The sequence below is a fragment of the Pyrus communis genome, chromosome 17 (genome assembly GCF_041283825.1).
Source record: "Pyrus communis isolate YQ-2024b chromosome 17, ASM4128382v1, whole genome shotgun sequence".
NCBI classification, from domain to species: domain Eukaryota; kingdom Viridiplantae; phylum Streptophyta; class Magnoliopsida; order Rosales; family Rosaceae; genus Pyrus; species Pyrus communis.
The window spans coordinates 27,495,265-27,509,035 of record NC_142581.1 but is presented as its reverse complement, the minus strand read 5'-3'; the positions used below and the strand labels follow the sequence as shown (position 1 = coordinate 27,509,035).

At 38.1% G+C, this 13,771-nt stretch overlaps 2 protein-coding genes and 1 long non-coding RNA gene across 3 annotated transcripts; all 3 read left to right on the top strand.

Annotated features, from left to right (window-relative positions):
* Positions 1-35: 35 nt before the first annotated feature.
* Positions 36-2,027, top strand: LOC148689751 (Pentatricopeptide repeat (PPR) superfamily protein). The gene has a single exon (XM_088689053.1). It carries the CDS (start codon positions 87-89, stop codon positions 1,914-1,916), a length of 1,830 nt encoding a protein of 609 aa, XP_088545179.1. The 5' UTR covers positions 36-86; the 3' UTR covers positions 1,917-2,027.
* Positions 2,028-3,784: 1,757 nt separating this feature from the next.
* LOC137749298 (increased DNA methylation 3) lies at positions 3,785-4,964 on the top strand. The gene is made up of 3 exons (XM_068489396.2): positions 3,785-3,922; positions 4,169-4,345; positions 4,497-4,964. Exons 2-3 carry the CDS (start codon positions 4,177-4,179, stop codon positions 4,745-4,747), a joined length of 420 nt encoding a protein of 139 aa, XP_068345497.2. The 5' UTR covers positions 3,785-3,922; positions 4,169-4,176; the 3' UTR covers positions 4,748-4,964.
* Positions 4,965-9,309: 4,345 nt separating this feature from the next.
* LOC137749301 (uncharacterized) lies at positions 9,310-10,388 on the top strand. Its single transcript, XR_011070198.2, has 2 exons — positions 9,310-9,643; positions 9,997-10,388. It is a non-coding gene; the product is annotated as an uncharacterized LOC137749301 (long non-coding RNA).
* The last annotated feature ends 3,383 nt before the right edge of the window (positions 10,389-13,771 follow it).

Here is a 13,771-nt window from a genome sequence, read left to right as displayed (position 1 = left end):
GATTTTGGATGATTTTCAAAATTAACCACAAAGTTTTAATTTCCTCATATTACATTGGAGACGGGTTTTGAGCGTTTTCCAGCTGAATGGCTCTCTTCAAAATCCCAAGAAGCTATCAGCTTCTCTCTTCTCCACACACCTACAACTGCCGCTACTGCTTACGCTTCTCCTCCGCCACCACCACCGCAACCGCAGCCGCAGCCAATTGGTATTCGCTCCCGCCAACTCCTCAAAATGAAGACCCAAAACTCTCGGCTATCTCCCACGCCATCAAAAACCACTCTCAGTCCCTCGACTACTCCTCCTCTCTCAGAAAGCTCCTCCCTTCCCTCACAGCCCGCGACGTTATCAACCTCATCAATCTCAACCCCCACTATCTCTCCCCTCCCTCTCTCCTCTCCTTCTTCGACTGGCTCTCTTCTCACCCCACGTTTCGCCACACCGTCCAATCCTACTGCACCATGACCCACTTCCTTTGCGCTCACCAAATGTACCCCCAAGCCCTCTCCCTCCTACGACTCGTCGTTTCTCGCAGGGGAAAGGACTCTGCATCTTCCGTCTTCGCTTCGATTCTCGAAACTAGAGGTACCCATCAGTCCAATTACGTGTTTGATGTTTTGATGAATGCGTATTTGGATTCCGGGTTTGTTTCCGATGCATTTCAGTGCTTTAGATTGCTTAGGAAGCATAATTTCCGAATCCCATTTCATGTTTCTGGCTGTTTGCTTGATAAAATGTTGAAGTTGAACTCGCCTGTGGTGGCCTGGGAGTATTTTTTGGAGATTTTGGACGCTGGGTTTCCACCGAAAGTGTACGCTTTCAATGTTTTGATGCACAAAATGTGTAAGGAAGGAAAAATTGAACAGGTCCAGATGGTGTTTGATGAAATTGGGAAGCGGGGTTTGCGCCCGAGTGTGGTTAGTTTCAATACTCTGATTAATGGGTATTGCAAATCCGGGAATCTGGAGGAGGGTTTTAGGTTGAAGAGAGATATGGAGGAGAGCAGAACATGGCCTGATGTATATACTTACAGTGTTTTGATCAATGGGTTGTGTAAGGAGTGTAGGCTGGATGATGCAAACTTGTTGTTTGATGAAATGTGTGAGAGGGGGTTGGTTCCGAATTTTGTCACATTTACAACTTTGATTGACGGGCAGTGTAAGAATGGCAGGATTGATTTGGCAATGGAAATTTATCAGAAAATGTTGGGGAGAGGTATCAAACCAGATGTGATTACGTATAATACACTCATAAATGGCCTTTGCAAGGTTGGTGATTTGAAGGAAGCTAGGAAGCTTGTTGAGGAGATGAATATGACTGGGGTGAAGCCTGACACGATCACTTATACTACACTTATTGATGGATGCTGCAAAGAAGGAGATTTACATTCAGCGTTAGAGATAAGGCATGGAATGGTTATACAAGGGATTAAGCTTGACAATGTAGCTTTCACAGCCCTTATTTCAGGATTGTGTAAGGAGGGAAGAACCCTTGACGCTGAAAAAATGTTGAGGGAGATGTTAGATTCTGGCATGAAACCTGATGATGCCACGTATACAATGGTCATTGATGGGTTTTGCAAGAAGGGCAATGTTAAAATGGGTTTTAAGTTGCTCAAGGAGATGCAGAGTGATGACTATGTGCCAAGTGTTGTAACCTATAACGCTCTTATGAATGGACTATGCAAGCTAGGACAGATGAAAAATGCTAATATGCTCTTACATGCTATGATTAATTTGGGGGTGGCTCCAGATGACATTACATACAACATTCTATTGGAAGGGCATTGCAAGCATGGAAACGCAGGGGACTTTGAAAAGCTACGGAGTGAGAAAGGGCTTGCTCTTGATTATGCTTCATATACTTCGCTAGTTACCGAATTCAATAAGTTTTCAAAGGATCGTCGAAAGAGATGATTGGAGCAAGTTGCTGGAAATTGGTGCTCTCAGTTTATCAAGAGCAAGGTACAGTTGACAATTTCAAGTGACTCATATCAACAGTAAGGTACAGTTGACTCGAGAAAATTCCCTATACACATTACAATGGCAATGATTTTTCTGACAGAAGTAAACTGCAGGAAAAAGTCCAGGCCCATTGGATATACTAGCATTTGGAGAAATCCTTTTCTATTCAAATGTCTAGAAAACCAAAGGATGTTCGGAGAGAAAAGGAAATCCATAAAACGCTAAAGCATGGAAGGAGATGTTTTGGCATTTTACGGACAGACCAAATCTGCCAAAGAATGAAAAGATTATCAGTATTTCATCCATACAAGGAATCAAATCTCTTCTTGACCTACTTTTATCCCATGTTACTATAGCATAGCTAAGGTCCTCATGGCCTTCATATTGCATATGCCTGTTTTGGTTTTCTTTTTGATGGAAAAATAGCAATACGTCTGGTACACTGTACTCCACAAAGACTCTTGAGATTCAGCTTCATTCGGTGATAAATGCCTTGATGCTGACTCTCCTATACATGTGAGTTCGCTTTCTTTCTTTATAATGTTTGTGCTGCCCTCAATGAACACGCTCAATTATATTTGGAATTCTTTTCGAGGCTGATATCATTGGTGGCAGCGGTTAACGCATTCTCTCATGTGGATGGTCTAGACGGCTTCAGTAGGTGTGCTATCAGACGGTCAGTGCATGAATAATACAATGTTCTGTCAGTTTCCTCGTATTGAAGCTTGGTATGGTATGAGGGCTTTTTGTTTGTGAATATTTCTCTTAGATTTAGTTATAAGACCATTCCAGTACTTGTGATCATCTGGCTTCTCTGTACTTTTTGTTATAAATCCCTTGTTACTAGTTAGCTGACATACGATTGACGGTATGGATATTTACTTGACATGGCTTTGCTGTCGCATAAGGATGTGAGGATTTTGAACATATGATTTGGAAAAGGAAATGAAGTTTTGGAAAAGTTGGTTTTGTTATTTTGTATACAGGAAATAATTTTGTGTCTACATATGAAGGGAAAAGGAAAAAGAAATAGGAAAACCAGATTGTCCCTTTGAATCTTTTACCAGAATTGAAGGTTTCAGGGCCAGGAAGACTCACAGAGGCATTTCAATTTCACCCTGGCCACAAGTTTGGGTTCCACACCAGCAGCGGGTTTCGAACCTGAGACCTCCAGTTTTTAGTTTTAAGGAAGCATCGTAATTTTCTATTTATCACTGAATTTAGGAGAAAGCACACTAAAAAAAAAAAAACCTTGAAAAAAATTGAAATATAGAAAATATAATGTTTGTATGACACTTAAATTAAAAACTTGAAATAAAATTTCTTCTAGCTATAAATAAAATGTGTCAATACAAATAATTTTTCTCATCAACTAAGATCAACAAAAAAAATCCTAAAAATTCCTCTTTATTAACCTTTAAAAACAAAATTTGTGCGCAGGTGGCGTTTTACCACATATGCATGAAACAATCATGCTTATGCACTATCGTGCTGGTTCGATCTCATTTCCTCTTTGAGTTCTTCCTAACAACTAACTATTTAGTTCACTAAAAACGCTATTGGTCTACTAAGAAAATATCAAATATTAAAAATAAATATTTTTTAACTTCAAAGAAACAAATTAATTCAATTTAGTAGCATGCATGCCATGCACCCACACCCCATAGAACTGTGTCTTAGCCCATTTTAACCAAATCAAGACCCGGCCTGTATTCAAACTCGTATCATTTTACAAAGTCTCGGTCCAAAACCCTAGGATCCGGATTCATTTGGCGCGCCACGACGAACCCGACTGTATCTCCCATTTCTAACCACCAATCGACACAGCGTTTGTTGCGTTGGATTCCTCTCTTCCTCTTGTTGATTTCTGCGGTGTTACATTGTCCAGAAACCCATCCATTTCAGCGAATCGAATCCCCAAAGTCCGTCATTTTCCGGCGATTTCAGCGACGGCGCAGGTAAGAAATTCGCTTTCATCATCTATCGTTGTTTTTTTATGAATCGGGTTTGCACACCCAACTTTTCCCTCGCGGATTTTGAACAACCAATTTTGATATGCGTTCATGTCAGTTTACACTTGGTACAATTTTTACTGTTTGGTTTTGTGTTCAACTGTGCATTAAACCCTAAACCCTAAATATCGGATTATTTCATGTGAACCTAAATTCAATATTTGAATGAAATCTGGTGTGAGTGTGTGTCAGTAACTAAGATGGGAGCAGAAAATGTGGGGAATCGTCGTCCACATTCGGAGGATTCGGGTGTCGTTTTGACTGGAACGGCAAATGCAAAGGAAGGTAATGGCGGTCTTGTTGACATTGGCGAGAGCAAAGATGCCTACCTTGCTCGAGTTGCACTTGCTGGTCTTCAAACAAATCGAGGTAATGTGCTTTCATTTTCAATTCTCAATTCGCAATTCGCTTTGTTGTTGATTTGTATGCTTAACTTGATGTAGTCCAAGACTGCGAATTTCATTGACCAAGTAGGAAGTAGGAGGTAACTGATAGGAAATTTGGTTTATCTTTGGCGCAGGTAACGTAAAATGTGTTATCCAACGTGACGGAAAGGTTCATATACAAGGAGTCATGAACGGTGTTGAGCTTTTGAAAAACTCATCAACTGTGTACCATATGAGAGCCCAGCAACTATCCTCGCCTGGACCATTTACCCTTTCTTTCAGGCTCCCTGGACCTGTTGACCCCCGTCTGTTTTCTCCTCATTTCCAGCATGATGGAATCCTTGAGATTGTTGTTCTCAAATCCAGCAAATTAAGCAAAAAGTGAAAAATCAAGGCACATCCAAAGCCGGGCTGATTGAGTTGGGTGATGATGATGGAGACAGGAGTGATGCACACTAGGTCCGATGGTGATTTAGTCTTTCGTTTCCTATGTAAGTAACTCAATAGTTAAGGGAAGTTGATGGATTAACGTTTTGAGAATGTTTTCCGGCAAAAATATTATCTTAATGTGAAGCCCCTGGAGTGATTCCAGATTATTGTTATTCTCGTTTTAATTTTAATTTTCTTTGCTTTCGCTTGCGCTAACCTGCCTATACCCTTCTCGTCCTTATGTCCTTAACCAAATGTTGAAGTTCAGTGCCTTCATTTGAAGATGACCAAGGTTCTGCATTGTGGCATTTGTAAGACTCCAGGGGCAATTCAGTCGTGTCACCAAGAGGGCTCATACAGTATGAGCCCTCTTGGTGATACGAGGGAATTGCCCCTTCAGATGTCATTGCTAAACCGGTGGAACGACTCTAGTGGCTGCAGTGGATTGAAATTCAAGCAAAGACGAGGCAGTCTTTCATGCTGATGCCATTTGCCAAAGCTTTTCGGTACGTATATTAAACTTCTAGTTATAGTTTAGCATCCACATCTCAAAAGGAGGAAAATGAAATCTACAGAAGCTGCTCTTTGAAATTATTTCGGAACATCCTCGTTGACAATAATTTTCCTCAAACTTGTAAATTAGTTTGGAACATCCTTTTACATCTGTTTCTCGCGCACAAAAGTTTTACAAAAGCCTGGCTCTTTACATTACGAGAAGTCCATAACTCTCCAACATCAGACATCAACATAAATGAGCAGTGACACAACCAATTTACTTGTAAAATAGTACTAGTAAGCAAATTTACATGAGTAAAAATTCCTCAGCTCCCAAATACATAACATTTCTTAGCTTCTGTGTGATCATATACTTAACAAATTCAGCAGCTACATGCATTTAGGTAAACAAAGTGAAAAAAAAAAAAAAAAAAAAAAACCCAATTTTGTAAGGGATATAGAGAGAAAAAAAAAAGTGAAATTGGATGATGGGGAAACTTACAAATTAGCAAAGGAGCAGTGTTCAATTTTCAATTTTTTTTTAACTGAAAAATAGCTACCAGGCAAAATATCAATTTTCAAAAAAGTAAAACAAAAAAAAAAAAAAAAAAAAAAAGAAAAAAAACTGAAAATAATATGATTATCAAATGACCCATTTTGAGTTAATATTTGGATTTTTAGTACTTGTGAACGGCTTTTTTTTGACAATCAACGATAGATTGGTATTTCATTCATCATCTCAAACAGTACATAAGTGCCAATTAGGTACAATACTCCAGTGATCAAACAATAATCTAGAGCTGAATTTGCTCAAGCAAGGCAACAATAATAAAACCTCTAAACGGCTACCACATGTGCGAAAACTTTAAAGCTCAAATTCAATATAATTGTGATAGTATCACTGCTCCTTTGTTTTTGTCCTTGCAATCAAAGCTCAAATATGAATACTCAAGGTTCACAAACGAGAGACTTAAGAACAAAACTTTCTAAAATATATCTTCAGAATTCAGATTGGAGACAAGTATGTCATATTCATTCACATAATTATGAAAATTATTCATATTTATAATCGTAAAATTAACCATCGGTCGTACCCTCATAATTATGTATACATTGAGTATGGGCAACGATTTCATCAGTAAGTCATAAGTAATGAAAAAAAAAACTATCAAATCATGAATAAAACCATAAAACCATAAAACATTCACATCCAAAACTATGACTAGCGAAAACATACAATAAGAAAATATAGAGTGAGCCGGATTTGGAGACAATTATGGTACTTCTTGCTCACATAACCATATCAAAAAATTTGGGTTTCCTCAAATTCGTCCCCATATATACCCAAGTTCGGGGACAAACAAAGTTGCTTGTTAAAGTCCAAAATGATAATTATATAATGTTTTAGCTCTTTAGCCCTTAATCATACTTATCTTCTGATTAGGACAAAGTTAATAAAAAATCTTACCGTCCCCCACTTCCCACTCTCTTATAAAGGTCTATAAATAGGGAGAGCCAAACCACACGTTATGTTAAGATTTGTATTTTGTGCACGTCGTCTTTGATGTAATATAAAAAACGAATAGATATGATTTGCGTATCTATTAGTATTATAGTGGAAGATTTGAATAAAAAGCGACAAATCAACAACGTTTATTGACAAATGAGATAAGGCAAGATATTCAACATGACAGTGGGAACAGCCCTTTCTTCGTATACACGCCTTTGCGGCTACATCTTCTGCCATATTTACGTATCCTACCTGCCACCACCATTGCCCGCCCAATAGTTTGATTCGTTTATTTCTAAAAGCCTTTCTACCTCACTAAGATAATTACTATCCAGGCAATTTGGTAAAGGTAATTATTACTTTAGTGAATAGTAATTGTCCATGCGTATCTTCATCTCTAGATGAACTGTTCATGCAATTGGTATTAAAAAAAATTTAATTTTTAGGGTTAAAAGAAGTAATTGTCCATGTGAAAATGAGTTGTTCGAAATGGAAGAGTAAGAAGATGAAGAACGAAGAAGGGAAAGAGATGCACATACATGTCGTGTCGTGTAAGCTATGGCGGTAATCTCTAGACCCAATCGTTCCTAAAACCTCAATAGAAGTTCTCAGAAATAAGCTAAATAATGGTACAAATCAAGAATATATCTAGCACTACTCAAATTAGAGGGGGTAAGCTATAAGTTTTACCAAATCAAGTATATATCTAGCACTACTCAAATTGGAGGGGGTAAGCTATAAGTTTTTTTATTGTGAGTGGGCCCTAAAAGACACATAATCCAGTCTTCATACTTCAGAATTTCTCAGAAATAGGCTAAATAATGGTACAAATCAAGAATATATCTAGCACTACTCAAATTAGAAGGGGTAAGCTATAAGTTTTACCAAATCAAGACTATATCTAGCACTACTCAAATTAGAGGGGGTAAGCTATAAGTTTTTTTTATTGTGAGTGGGCCCTAAAAGACACATGATCCGGTCTTCATACTTAAGAATTTCTTAGATATGGAGTAGCCTATTCCATTTTAATAACAAAGAAAATATAGAAAACTAATAAAATATGTCTCACAACTTTTTTTATTCAAAGACACATAATGAACTTTCTTTAATCATAAGATTAAAGGCGATGTTAGTATCGTAATTATATTGTAATTATATAGATTTTGGCTTCATTGACAGTATCATAATTAAGTTGAAATTTGATTAATAAATTACGTGCAACTATTTCTTCACAAATTACCGTCAATGATTTTTTCATAAGAATGTGGCTTCTATGTGGGGCTGTACAAAAAGTAGAATATAATTCTTGTAAGGGTTAGGATCTAGAGACACATGTTTTTTTACACATTTTTATGAGACTCACTCCTTAATATTTTATAAAGTATATGATAGAAATTGTTTAGGTTTGAGAAAATGCTAGTAATTGATGAAGAAACAGTTTGTAATTTATGCTGGTAATTTACGAAGAAACAGTTTCCAATAATTTATGAACCAAACTTCAACTTAATTACGATTGTCATTGTGCCCAAATTCAATATAATTACGATAGTATCACTGCTCCTTTGTTTTTGTCCTTGCAATCAAGGCTCAAATATGAGTACTCTAGGTTCACAAATGAGAGACTTAAGAGCAAATCTTTTAAAAATATATCTTTAGAATTCAAATTGGAGACAAGTGTGTCATATTCATTCACATAATTATGAAAATTATTCATATTTATAATCACAAAATTAACCATCGGTCGTACCCTCATAATTATGTATACATTAAGTATGGTTAACGATTTCATCAATAAGTCATAATTAATTAAAAAAAACATTTTGATCACATAAAAAGGCTATAATCATAAATAAAAAATAAAATAAAAAAACTATCAAATCACGAATAAAACCATAAAACAATCACATCCAAAACTATGACTGGCGAAGACATACATATAATATAAGAAAATATAGAGTGAGCCGGATTTGGAGACAATTACGGTACCTTCGTATCAAAAAATTTCGGTTTCCTCGTATCCGTCCCCATAAATACCCAAGTTCTCATTTTCATCTCTTTCCAAAATCTGTGAGTAATTTCGAAGAGCGGGTTTAACAGATTCGGGGACAAACAAAGTTGCTTGTTAAAGTCCAAAATGATAATTATATAATGTTTTAGCGCTTTAGGACTTAGACCAACTCCAATGGTAGGCTAAAAGTCAAATTACCCTTCAAAATTTCCCCTCAAACCCACTCCAACCCAAGGGGAAATTTTGGACTAAATGCTAAATGTTAAACCAATGCCAAATTCCCCCCAAAATTTAGCCGAGAAATTGGAGTGGACTCCACCCAATATTTATCGGAATTTAATTTTTTTAGATTAAAATGTTCATAAAATTAATTTACGATAGTCTACATATTTATTTAAAAAAAAATTAATTTAACAAAAAAAATAGCATAAGTTCAATATTTAATAATCCCGGGCTAAAATTTTAGACTAGAATGATTGGAGCAGAAAAGTTGTTTTTAGGCTAAAAGCTAAATTTTCCGAGCTAAAAAATTTGGCTTTTAGCCCAACCATTGGAGATGATCTTAATCTTACTTATCTTCTAATTAGGAAAAAGTTAATAAAAAATCTTCTTTCAATCTCTTTCCGGCCAACGCCCCTCACTTCCCACTCTCTTATAAAGGTCTATAAATAGGGAGGGCCAAACCACACATTATACAACACAGCAATCCTCTCTTACGTACAAGCTTCAGAAACCATTACTGTGCTTCCCTTGTATTAATATTATGGCATCCTCAAGGACTTTTCTTCTTCTTGGCCTTGTCTTTGCTGTTCTCCTTCTCTCCTCTGAAATCTCAGCTCGTGAGTTTCTTCTCCATTTTCTAACTAAAACATGTTTAATTAGTAAGTAGAGCGAAGGAGTAAAAACATGATGTCCTCAAGTGTATGCCAAACAAAGTTGTCTTCCAAGCAACTTGAACAATATATATCTTAATTAGTTGGAGAACGAAATATATATTGCTTCTAATAACTTCTGAATCGATGTAAAAACATGCTGTTAATTATTCATTTTGTATGTACGGCTTGTGGCTTTTGTACATGCATGCATATCTTAATTTTAGACCTTCATATAATTGTTAAGTGATGTGTATATATATTTCAACATTTTATTTCTTCTCTATTTGTAAAGTTCTACTCTCTTTTTTTACCCCTAGAGACACAGGACGTCGTAGAAAAGGCCGGCAACCAAGTTCAGGACCATGGGTATGGACATGACCACGGTCACGGAGGGTATGGTCACGGAGGGCACGGAGGGTATGGTCACGGAGGGCACGGAGGGCATGGAGGTCATGGCCACGGCCATGATGGAAAACTGGGAGTTGGTGCTGCAGAGACTCAAACAAAGAATTAGCTAACCTCCTTGCGTCTATGTGTGTTGTAGGAGTCGTACAATCTGCAATAAAGTTGTATTGGTTGAGTAGTTTATAAACTCTCAATCATATATAGACAGGCTTGAAGCTTTATCTTGTATTCTCTTAATCGATCATCTTAGTATGTGTTGGCGATGCGTTTTAATTTTCTCAATAAATATTTGCAAAGTTAAATATGTCTAGCATTTCAAGTCTACTATTAAAGAGTTTCTTTGGATACTCATCATTTTGGTGACAATATTTTTTCGATTATTGGGCTTGTGATTCAAATTTGGAACATCTTCTAACATTAAGAAATGAAGTACTACTTCGATACCATTAATTAGTTGGTCCGATCATTATTTGGTTAAAGAATTATTTTGTGCACTGTTGACAAAGGGTGTCGAAGATCAAGCTATGGTAAGATAAGAAGTTAAGCTGTTGAGCTATACAAACACACGCCATGAATGAGGTGGTGATTGTATTGTTGAAAGGTCCTGTTTGGATTAATATTTGAACATTGGGTTGTAAATATGTGGAAGTCTAGAAATGCCAATTAAAAGAAGAATTATCCGAAGCCCAACATCAAGCCCAGAGACAAATTGGTGCCTCCCAATTAATACATAGGCCATATGCCTATGATTTAAATGTCAATGGAAACTAACTCACAATCAGCCAAAAAACATTTTTCAATGGCAATACAAGTAAAAAGATGATGACTCACTACCCTTCGGATGCTTTCGGGCAAGAGCAAAGTTATAGCAGTTGGGCTAATCGACTTATAAAAGGAAGAAGGGGCCCCAGAGATAAGGACACTCAACCAATCAAACAAACAAACATACAAGTTCTGTTCTCAAGCCAGATTTGCATCCAAAAGCTGAAATCAACCCAGATTCAGTCCTTTTTAGCGACAAGATATCTCTTTCTCTAGTTTAAAGCTCTGTTATCTCCCTCAGTGGTGTAGTATCGATTCCCTTGTGTAAACTTGTTTACCATCCATCCCTTTCTAGCATACAAACCCCTGTAATCACAAAGAGAAGCGACTGCAAGAAGTTCAACATTGCCAGACAAAGTGAAATCTTACCTGAAACTCTTTGTTTGTTTTCTGAATTTGTAGATCTATTACTTAATGCATTCTCCAGTATGTATTCAAGCCATGCCCACCTGTTTTCCTACTTTAAGAGTCTCCTTTGCATCTGGATTTGGTTAGTTTAATAGATATGCTATCATTAAAATCAATCGAGAACCAAACAAACGGCTAAATGGCTTAAAAGGGATTTGGACTCCCTTCATTCGAACATACAAGACTATGAATTGAAAAAGGCACCTTTCAGTTAGTTTTGATTACGAGCCTCAAGGCCTACACCTAAGGCCCCACAAAGGCACCTTTCAGAACTAACTTTGTCCTTTTCTTGCAGCACACCAGCAAGCAAGAGCTCGACTACACAACCAAAGTGCCAACCCCTTGGGGAGCTGTGCTGAGGTGCCAAGAATCCTTCCCCACAGAAATCTTCGCCCGAACATAGTTTTGGCACGCTCGGTGGGACACATTTAGTCTCGTATGCCAAGAAGAAGAAGGAAGGAGAAAACCTTCAGGTTGGAACACAAAGTATGGGCTACCCTAGTGTCTACTAAGATCAAACATGACAGATCGCCCAGAGAATGTTTCCTCTTTACAAGGACCAGCTGTTCTGAGAAGCCCGACCTCATCTAAAAAGTTGGGGGGAATGGTGACCAACGAAGACTTGCAAGCCACCATGGTGCAAGTGTTAAAGAAGTATGGAAAAGATTTCCCTAGAAACCAAGGGAGAATTGTAACATCCCGCATTGCCTAGGGTTGTGGATCCTGTAAGCCTTATATATATATATTCTCATCTCTACCTAGCACGAGGTCTTTTGGGAGCACATTGGCTTCAGATTCCATCGGAACTCCGAAGTTAAGCAAGTAGTGTGCGCGAGAACATTCCCAGGATGGGTGACCCACTAGGAAGTTCTCGTGTGAGTTTCCAAAAACAAAGCCGTGAGGGCGTCGGGGCCCAAAACGGATAATATTGTGCTACGGTGGAGTCGAGCCCAAGATGTGGTGGGGGTCCTGGCTGGGATGTGACAATTTGGTATCAGAGTCAATCCTTGGTCGGATGTGTGCCGACGAGAATGTCGGGCCCCTAAGGGGGGTGGATTGTATGGATCATGTAAGCCTTATATGTATATTCTCATCTCTACCTAGCACGAGGCCTTTTAGGAGCTCATGGGCTTCGGATTCCATCGAAACTCCGAAGTTAAGCGAGTAGCGTGCAAGAACATTCCCAGGATAGGTGACCCACTAGGAAGTTCTCATGTGAGTTCCTAGAAACAAAATCGTGAGGGCGTGGTCGGGGCCCAAAACGGACAATATTGTGCTACAGTGGAGTCGAGCTCGAGATGTGGCGGGGGCCCGGGCCAGGATGTGACAAGAAGTCAGTAGACTCTGCTCTTTAACAGGGAGTTTGCAGAGAAGACTAGATATGAAGTACTCTACTCCAAAGAATGGTTATGCCAGGGGAATAATGAGGGAACAGAGCCTTGAGAAGTAACCAGTTATTCCATTATTTCCTTTTCTCGAGGAAAAGAATGGTAAAAATAAAAACAAAGAAGGATCGGGAACTAATCAGCCAGTGCTGGAGGAGATCCTAAAAGCGGAGTTGCCCGACCCCCTATTATTTTCACTTGATAGTAGGGGCAGAGCGGGCAAGAAAGAACAAAATATGGAATGCCCCAGTTAATCGGGAAATCTAGTGAAAAAGGCAAACAATCCATTATTGAATGGGCTTTGTGAAACCTCCGATTCGGCCATGTTTCCAAGTTTTATGTTTTTATGTCAAATCGTACCAAGTTTTTTTATTCGAACTCATGCTTTCTAATTGTTCAGCTTAAAACTTTTAATGTAATTTTTTTAACTTTATTTTATAGCTAAAACGCCTATAACCTCTTTTCCTACATTCTTCCTTCTTTTATAGTTAAAACGCCTCACCTCACTCACTCTATCTCCTTCTACAATAAGAAAATCGTAAGGCACTTTCATAGAAAAACAGAAACTCTTTTTCACGAAAGGATGACGACTAAATTAGAGCAACACACTAGTAGATGCTAAAACAAAACAGTAAATAGGATATGGATGATCCGCTACTGCTCGAAATTAAATTACACACCATGTTCTAACGAAATTGAAATTTCCATGATGCAATTGGCAACTCAATAGCTAAGGGATATTGATGGATTAACGTTTTGAGAATGTTTTCCGGCAAAAGGATTATCTTAATGTGAAGCCCCGGAGTGATTCCAGATTATTGTTATTCTCGTTTTAATTTTAATTTTCTTTGCTTCCGCTTGCGTTAACCTGCCTATACCCTCCCTCCTCGTCCTTATGTCCTTCACCAAATGTTGAAGTTCGGCACCTTCATTCGAAGACGACCAAGGTTCTGCATTGTGGCATTTGTATGACTCCAGGGCAATTTGGTCGTGTCACCAAGAGGGCTCATACTTGCACAGTATGAGCCCTCTTGGTGATACGAGGGAATTGCCCCTTTAAATGTCGTTGCTA

Excerpts from the sequence above, each read along its gene's own strand:
- LOC148689751 (XM_088689053.1), top strand. The coding sequence starts at position 87 with ATGGCTCTCTTCAAAATCCCAAGAAGCTATCAGCTTCTCTCTTCTCCA.
- LOC137749298 (XM_068489396.2), top strand. The coding sequence starts at position 4,177 with ATGGGAGCAGAAAATGTGGGGAATCGTCGTCCACATTCGGAGGATTCG. Across the intron at positions 4,346-4,496 it reads TGGTCTTCAAACAAATCGAG|GTAACGTAAAATGTGTTATC; the intron begins GTAATGTGCTTT and ends TCTTTGGCGCAG.